Source organism: Polyodon spathula, chromosome 19, assembly GCF_017654505.1.
Source record: "Polyodon spathula isolate WHYD16114869_AA chromosome 19, ASM1765450v1, whole genome shotgun sequence".
Lineage (NCBI taxonomy): Eukaryota > Metazoa > Chordata > Actinopteri > Acipenseriformes > Polyodontidae > Polyodon > Polyodon spathula.
The window spans coordinates 7810374-7819990 of record NC_054552.1 but is presented as its reverse complement, the minus strand read 5'-3'; the positions used below and the strand labels follow the sequence as shown (position 1 = coordinate 7819990).

At 35.1% G+C, this 9617-nt stretch overlaps 1 protein-coding gene across 1 annotated transcript in view; it reads right to left on the bottom strand.

The window, feature by feature from the left end:
* Nucleotides 1–5429: 5429 nt before the first annotated feature.
* The window catches only part of LOC121295005 (otogelin-like), a 52147-nt gene continuing 47959 nt past the window's right edge, over nt 5430–9617 (bottom strand). Inside the window, exons 53-54 of the mRNA XM_041219269.1 lie at nt 7436–7515; nt 5430–6734 (exon numbers count right to left, since the gene is read on the bottom strand). Of these exons, the coding sequence (XP_041075203.1) occupies nt 6534–6734; nt 7436–7515 (281 nt within the window). The 3' untranslated portion in view covers nt 5430–6533. The remainder of the gene's footprint in view (nt 6735–7435; nt 7516–9617) is intronic.

Below are 9617 nucleotides of genomic sequence, written 5' to 3'. Positions count from 1 at the left end.
ATTCGTGAATCCAGAGGTTATAAACTCTTGTAATCCGGCCAGTTCAACTTGGGTTGAATCTAAATTAAAACCACCCTAAATCGCTGACAGCTAGAAAACCCCATTGCAGCCAGTTCATAAAGTAGAGAGAGGTCAGTATCCTGTACAGTTTGAACAAATTGGTCTATTTTCAGTGGATTGGAAGAATCATAAAGAAGAAAAGATGTTCTGAAAAAATAGTGTAACTGTAGATAGGGACTTTGTGTGCTGGTCCAGTGCGTTGGCTTGAGTTCAGTGGTCTTTATTATTCCCTAGCACCTTACACATTTTGACACTTTGAATTTGTATGTGATATTAATATGATCTTAATTAGATTTCTTCGAAAGAGAATTTGCTCAGTACTGCCAGTCTCTTTGCCACAAGTGAACCGCTTGTCTCAACTTAGCCAAAGAGCTACTGTACTCATTGACGGACCTGTTGTATTCTCTACCACACAGCCACAGGGGTCATTGAGAGGGATCACCAGGACCTGACTATCCATATAACTATTGATGATAAGAATTAGAAAAGAACACCAGAAATGTAACTCCCATTGATGTTCCGATCCCCTTGTTTCCCACGAATTCTAGAATATAGAATGGCCCCATGGTGCAAGTCTGTTGTAAAGAAAAATTAAAAAAAAAGAATCTGTGTCATTCAAACTAGAAAGCGACTTTCTTTGCCCAAACTAGAACACATTAGGGTCTCTAATAGGCATGGACCAATATGAAGAAGAGGGCTGTTAGGAAGATTAACAAAAAAATATATGGCAATGTGGAATGTAGCACTACTGTTAGCCATTTCAAGTAAATAAGAAACTACTTAAACAAAAATTTTCAAGGTCCAGGGTATTTCCTGGGGATTAATGACCAGCTGGGAGGGTTGTTGGCCCGATAGTAATTAATTTTTTTAACTACATTTTGATTAATGTTAATGTAAGTCTAACATAAACTTTGTCCAAAAGATAAGAATATACATTATACTATATTAAGTTACTAAAAATATAATTATATCCTTATTAAGAACGGGTGTAAAAAGAAACCACACTTTATGGGTTTTGGAAAGAGGTAAAACCGCTGAAAAATATTTAATGCAGCGACCACCCATGATGTTGGTTTAGCTGTGCAAGGATTCAAAATATAGTTTGGAGGAGGGGAGCTCCCAGATTTATTTACACACAGTGGTAGATGTATCCTTTGAGAGAGAACTGTAATGGTGCTCTTCAGTGAGCAAGTAAGAATTCTCCTCACAAGCCATAGTAAATGTGTGAAGGGTAGTGTGTAAGACTTATTAAGTTAACAGATCTACAGCATGTGTTCTGTGGTCTCTCTCTTCACTACCACCAGGATACTGTGAAATGATTTTTACAAGCACAGGGTAAGATGAAACTTCCACGAAAATATACATTTTGTTATTTTTCAACCCTTGGACATTATGGGAAGATATTTCATTGGTATCCATTGTGAAGTGGTGGGAGCTGTTATCTAGTTATGATATAGCAAGGAAATCGATATACAATTTTTACCTGTTCATATGAGGTATTTTGAAGAAATGCTGTATGTCTGTGAAGAGGTGATTTGTTTAAATACTATATCTGGTAAAATGGTGTTTTTATGGAATGATTTAAACTTCTTGTGTTTTTAGGATTGACACAGCCTAGGTTCTAGTGACATAACACCCAATAGAGACATCACGGTTTCTGCTACTCATTCCCCCAGTAAAGAACATTTTTGTCCCATCAAGGCTTGTCTCTTGGTAGAACATCATTAGCCTCTACTAGGGGATCTAATTTAAAAGGACAGAATCTAGTCATTTTTTGAATGTTTTTAGTGATTTAGATCGTGCTAAATGGTTAGATGGTTCCATGAACCTGGTTTTTATATAAAGGATTTTTCACGACTTGCAGAATTTGACACCATGCAATGTAGGTACTGTATATATAAATGTCACAAGAAGTGGGCAAAACAAACCAAAATAATGCTGAAGCCAAGCTGCCTCACTTTTGTGGCACTAAACAACTCCTGCATTGTATTGTATTGGCATTTAAAAATGTTTAACTGGTAGCCACATTCCCCAGGTTGTAGTGGAAAGTTGTATCACAACTGCATAATAATAGAGTTAATCATTTGTATTCAAGGTAAAAAGCAGACATTTCAGCTAGTGTTTTTAATGGTGTTGTTTTCTCCTACGGCCTTTTCAGCACTGAGGCTTGAAATGGTCCTGGTCCTTATGATATTACTATAATACAGTTACTTATAAATAGAGGTTTGATTCATTCAGTAGCTGCAGAATTTAAACCCAAACAGTGCAAGATGATCTTATACAGTATGTGTTGGTACTGTCCTCAGATTGTCTACTGATAGAAACGCACTCCCATTCTGTAACATATAATCTTGCAACTGATGAAGGGATGCAATGTATGTGTCTGGCTCTTTAAATCCAAAACATCGGTAGACTTGATTCCAGCAAGGCATACCACACATTCTGCTGTGCACGGCATGTGCTCGAGTCGTCTTGCATTACAGCTATAAGATCTGATTTACAGAGTGCTGTTCTCGGTAGACCTCACCCCTCTCCCATCTAGCACTGACATGTGCCCTATTAGGGGCCGCGATGAACCCATTTCTCAGGTACGCTGCTTCCTTTTATCAAGGGAACCTAAAAACTTCATAACATTCATTTCAATAGAGAATATATGAGTAACAGCTGTGAGAATGAGAAATGAAGGCACTAATGTTTCATACATTAGATTGTATACTACAAGTTCCAAATTATTTTATGGTGGGACATTAAAGTGCAGTAAATGATTTAGTAGGTTCTGTCCAGTATGCTCCGTTTTGTTTCCCTTCATTGCTAAAAGTATTCTATGTTGATGCCAAACCGATCCAGCAGAGGGCAGTGTGTGTAAAACTGATTTAAATGCAATACCCTTCATATAACCTAATCTGTAATCTCCCAGTTAAACCAGGCTTTCAAAGGATCAGTGCATTTGCTTGTCTGTTTTCACAGAGCAATGCTTTCTAAATTGAGTACAGCTGGAATTCATTGGCACTATTTTCTTCTCAAATCCCACTCAGACAAAACAGACCGATAACTCTGGCAAACACAAATAATAGAAATGCATCCGTACACACCATCTATTCAAATATTACTCCAGGTATTTAAAATTAATACCAGGTTTATTAATGGTGTTTATCTAAATAATCTGTTTTCACAGACCATGATTTAGCATTAATCTTAAACTACCTAGTGTTACCTTCCCAGATTAGCCCTAATCTGGGTCTGTGAAACCTGCTGATTTTAGATTCACATTTTGATATTGGTAAAGCAAACAAACCAAGCACATATAGAAAAAACACTATATGTTATTTGAATAAACTTAACCATATTTAAATGATCACTAGTTATGAATGGATAATGTTATTTACACCAACATGCTAGTAGTATTTGATAGTGATTTGATAGTGATTTGAATGTGTGCAAATATTTAATTATAAAACAGTCACATATAGTACAAATTAAAAATAAACTCTGTAATGTAATTGGGTTAATGTTGTTCTTTTTTCCCCCCTCCTAATTAAAGCCAAATAAAATGCTCATTTACCCAATTTTATATTTCTCAACCCACCCCCACATTTTTACTGTAGTGGCTTCCACAATTTTGTCTCAAAGGCATTTCTGTATCTATTACATGAATATTAGCACTCCTTCTTGTCATAGCCCCACCACAATTTTCACCAATATCCAGTGAATGGCCCTGTGAACATTAACAAGGACTTGCTAGTTAATCTGTTTTATACAGGTAAGCAAGTTTTAAATGATGAATGAGAACGGAGAGATACTGGTACTGTACTGTACAGATCCCGTATGCTTTTTATTCATCTTTTCACTGTGCACAGTGAGATGCTATCCACTGCTCCATGCCTCACACCTCTAGAAGTTAGATGAAAGTCTCTACTAATGAGAACCTCTTAACATCTGAAAACTAGCCACCAAGGACAAGGGCTGGTACCTCTAGAAATTAATTATTTGTTACCCAAGCACAGGTGTGGTGCAGGCAGTTCCTGGTTATGAAACGCTTTGAACTGACAGTAAGGGGCAGGAGATCAGTAGCTTTCAAAAAGGAATTGTTTGTGATGGAATGGATTAAGCATGTTTCCATTATCAAGTCGTGGTCAGGCTGGATTCTATCTATCAGTATTCTTGACCCAGAGCAGTCACCATCCACTAGAAAATGGCCAGATTCACTTAATAAAACAGCAATCAGGAATTCCCTAACCAGTGGTTCTAATAAGTGATTGTGTCTGTTTTTTCTTCAGAGAAAAATCAAAGCATACAAAAGCTTAAACTTCTCCTTCAAAGATCACATCTATAAAAGCTGCAGACAGTCCCAATTTATGTTCTGTGTGCGTCCTTGTTGTCTTCAAAGGAGGAAAAAAATATTTTAACTTAATCTCAATTGAACAATGCTGGCGTTACCATTGTTTTTGAAACAAGTGCAAATTTGTACTGGAAAAAAGATATATTTTGATCTTTCCGTCATTACACTTTTTATGTAGTGTGTATAATTGCTAAGAGAAGTTATTTAAGAGACCTTAAGACCAAGTTTGGGCATCCATCTATTGCTCAGTGAATTTTGATTAAACTTTGTATACATATTCTACTGCTTACTCTATCGACAGTCAGCAGTAGTGTTCAACTAAAGAAGTGTACAATAAAAACCCACACTTTAAGTCAATATTCATTGAAAAAGTGTGTGTGTGTGTGTGTGTGTGTGTGTGTGTGTGTGTGTGTGTATGTGTATGTATATATATATATATATATATATATATATATATATATATATATATATATATATATATATACAACTTGAGTATTATGCACTCATAATACTTCATAACCACATTGTAAAATGATTGGAATGTTTATGTTCCCTTTCAGCCATACGAGATGAACAGGTGAACAAGTCTATTAAGGTTTAGTGTCCTAAAGATAACAGAGAAGCACATTTAGGATTTCTTCCACATATTTTCCAACTGCTGTCCCATGCAACCGGTACATTCTTTGATGTTTTGATTAGAACACATATTTGTCAGTTACTGTGTAAACTGTGAACTGTGAACATACTGGCAGATTTGTATAAGGACTGCACTGATTCTTTTTTTTCTTCTTGAATTTTACAGTTTATATTTCAAAGTCAAGTTAAATGTTTTTAAGCTTTTCTGGTTTATTTAAAAAAAATGAAAGATATATGAACTAAAATGTATAGACTTTTGAAACCTAAAATATGACTAAAAGAAGCCTGATATATTCTGAATGCAAAGGAATAAATTAATACAGTGCTCAAAATATATCTTAAATCTAGTTGTGTAAAGCATTTAATATACAGTATTGAACTGGTATTGATTTTGCACAATGGGTTTCAATTGACTAACATGGGTAAATGTTTTATTGCTACAGGAAAACACTGAAAAGTTGAATAATGAAAAAAAAATACTGTTTGACAGAAGCAATAGAAGGGAACTCATTTAAATACAAAATATAACACACAACATATTGACTTGGTTTAATTCAGTCAATAAAGTAGGCCCAGAAGCTGTTTGATGAATGTGAAAATAAATACTACAGGATTACATCTTACTGCATACTTACAATTGTACATACCTTTGTCTAGCCTAATAGGACTGTACTGTGGCATCTAAGAACTTTAAAGGCAATTTGGCAAATCTAGTGTTGGCTGAAGTCAGTATTTTCATTTGATCAAGTTCTGTATGTGTAAAACTATATAATTAAAACAAATATCTTTAAAAGTGCCTTCATGTTAGCATTTACAGTGTGTAATTGCCTCATGTGCTATCATTGTTGATTCCAATTGTGTTTTGTGTGACCATTCTGGGAAGACTAAAGTCCCAACACTTACAAGCTTACTTTGCATATCTATTTTAATAGCGGTATGAAAAAAAGCAGGGTGTGATACCATCCCCCCCTTCTAACTTTACTAGAGTCTGTGCACACACACTCTCTTGTGATTAGTGTAGGTGACTGCCTGCAATGTGTTGCTAGTTTTCTGGACTTCTTTGCAAAACTCCAAACTGCTTAAAGCTGTAGTTTGTACTTGTAAACACCACTGTTTTTTTTGTTTTTTTTCCCTCATCTGTAAAGAAAGTTGAATCATAACTCTTTAGAATGGCTGTTGCATGGATGGTGCCCAGGGCTACATTTCTAATTAGGAGCGATATTTGAATATACAAATAATATTTCAAAATAGCTTTTTCACATTTTTTTTTCTTTTAAAACATACTTCTCTAGTTAGTCAATAATCAAAATACTGACCCAGCCCTAGATGGGTTTTTTTTTTCCTGTAAATTGTGGGAAATCTATTTGAAATGCACACTTATTGCTCTTTTTGTAGTGTGTGAATTCTCTCCCTCCCTCCCGATCCTCCATGACTGGAAGCCACTTGAGGTCTGTGGAGTATTGCAGTGCCTGTTGTTGGATAATCTGTTAGCCTGTTACTAGGACCACTGACATGAACAGTCTGTCGGCTCCTGAATAGGGTAGTAGACCCAGGTAGAGTTTCCACTACAGTAAAGTTGGACAGAGCGTCTTTGCAGCCCAATTTCTCTGCAACACTTGCAAAATCTGGCATAGGTGTTAATGTTGTAGTTATATATGCTGGCGGAGGGGCATTTTCCATCACAAGAGACTATATTAACCTGTAACAAAGCACAGAGATTTTCAGAATTAGTAAGAGAGCAAGAAACAAAACACTCCGATATGACTTACTGTCAATATTTTTGGGGGGGGAATCTTTAGCATTAATGTAGCAGTATTGCATTGGTAATGATATGCCAGGTACTATGTTACTTGGTTTCTTAGTATTTTTAGTCTGATGTGAACAAACCAAATCAATCCTTTTGACTGTTCTTTGCATACACTCTCAACATACTGCTTTTAATGTTCCAGATTTGCTTTTATAAATAGTAATGCACATTTGCATCATCATTGTGCTACCTATACTACTAAGATTGCTTTTCATACACATATATTTGTTCAACACTTTGTAGATAATGAAACAATTATACTGGAGTTGCAGTATCGATATGCATACCAAGGTACAATCAAGCTGCGGCAGCTGGTCTTTTACTCTGCTACTCATTACAGAAAAGACCATTTCTCTGAGGACCTACCAGATCAGTTGGAGTACTTAGATTTAAGATAGTGTAGTAAAGTAATTCATACACTTCATGTTAATTAGACCTCTTCTTTAAAGTATTTAATATCTAAGTTTCTATACAACTTTTTTAGAAGCGTTGCTAGATTTTGTGTAATATTTGTGGGGGTAATATAAGTTCACATTTACTGTGGGATTCAAAACTCCATAAAAGAAACACCTCAGACTGAAATATCTACTTACAGGTCTGTTACTCCTACAGTCATTTTTCCGGATAGTCATTCGGACTGTCACCTTCTGGCAAGTCTTCCCATCTTCTTTACCTGAAGTAACAGAAGTATTGGAAGATATAAATTCCTTGTTTGAAACTAGTGTTGCATACCATTAGTGGAATATTAACTGTTGTTGTTAAGTGCTAGACACTATGTTAATGTCAATGTACAGTACGCAACAAAGGAAAGGCTATGTTACTTTAATAACACTTAATTTCCTACGTTTACTATCTCTCCACGTGCATGCGGCATTGTTCTCTGTTGCATTTGCATCCTGCCTACTCTGTTATTTTTTATTACAACACTAATGTTAATTTGGCCAGGCAGACCAGTGTAATATACAATTCCCTTTCTCTTCAAAGTCCTATTTTTGGTGACAAAAATAAAAACAGAATGAAAGCCAATTTGGATGAATTCCCTCGAATGCCACCCCTTACAGTTTGAATTTAATGTTGCCCAAAATGTGCAGAGAAGGCATATAGTAGTAGTTGTTAAACATTATACACATTACCAGTCAAAACAGCAGTAGATCAGTACTAAATCAATAATTAATGTAATGCCAGTATTAAACTTGACATGGTGTTCGTTGTATTTTTTGTTTGAAAACCTTTGTACAATTCTAACTGCATATTCTCATCTCCACAGAGCCTGACTGCTTCATTATTAATATCTCAATTATTAATTTTTTTTCCCCAACTGGTTTAAGTAAAAACTTCTAACCACATAAACTAGATTCTCTAACAAAATAACATTAGCTTTAGCTACATTATATACTCTGATTATTCTTCATAAACTAAATGAGCCAGAACACACATTTATAAATGTCCTTTTAACTGTGATTAGTGTATATGATAGTTTGTTAGAATAGTAATCTAACAGTGAGATGGAAAGTCAATGGAAAATTGTTGCGTTTCAAAGGATTTGGACAATGATATCTGGAAAGTAATTATGGAACCCAAACCAAAAGACCTCTCTTAACAATAAAAAAAAAATCCAACTATTATAAATAAAATACACATATTTAGTATTATACATGTTTTTAAAAGCAATTCAAGTGTTTACTAACAAAATGTTAAATGTTAGATAAAACTGTAAATGTTTGGGTAATCTGGCATATATTCCATTATTTGTATGAGTTTGTGTGTGTTGTTTTTGAAAACGGTGAAGAAAAATAAGGTTTGTTTTCAGTGTATTCAAACTTAATATAAAATAGTAATTATTCCATGTTACTTGCTTTTGAACAGACTAATCTGTTTTACAGTGTATAATAAAAATGCCACATCACCCAAAGTGTTACGGCAGATACCCTACTAATGTTTTCACAAAACTAAATGATTAGTTTCTAGCACACTTTCAGATGCACAGATATATTGACTAAAACATGCAGTAAAACTAGAGGCTTTCTAACTGGCCACTACCAACAGTACATTGTTGGCAAACAACAATGCACTGCCCAGACAGTGCACAATGGATAGACCGGAAGCTGTGTCTTAAATGTCATCGGCACACGTTTGGGAGGAAAAAAAAAGGGTTTAATGTTTTGGAGTTCTGAATCTTCTTTTAGGGAAGTACATTGTTGGAAATCAACAATGGTAATGGCTAGACTTTTAGTCACTGATTTCCAGTAACTGGTACCTTTGTCACAGTTCAAGCTAACTGTTGGAGGCAATGGGCTAACAGGGAATGGAAACAGGGATATTCCAGTACCTGGTGAGATTGTTACATGTTGATCAGATTGCAGTTTCACACACAATGCAGCATTTAACATTAAAACATTAGAAAAAGAGCACAATTATAATAACTGCACGGGACAATATTCAATAGCCTAATTTCCTTTCTTGCAAAATGTATTAAAATTAAAACAAAGAATAAATTTGGGTACATTTGTGTTTCCAAACAAGATAGTGTCACCAGAATTATCCTGGTAATTTTAATTTTAATAAGAGAGTGACTAAGCAAGACCTGTTTCTTAGAAACAGGTTCTCTGCATCTTCCAATTGGTGTGTCGGGAATTACAATGAAGGACAATCTAATTTGCTGAGTCAAGAAGAGAAGTACGAAATCGCATAAAATATAGATCTGATTGGTTACGATTCTGTTGTTACATTGTTAAGTTACATTGTCCTTGCTCTAAGCCAGTGATACGGTGCATT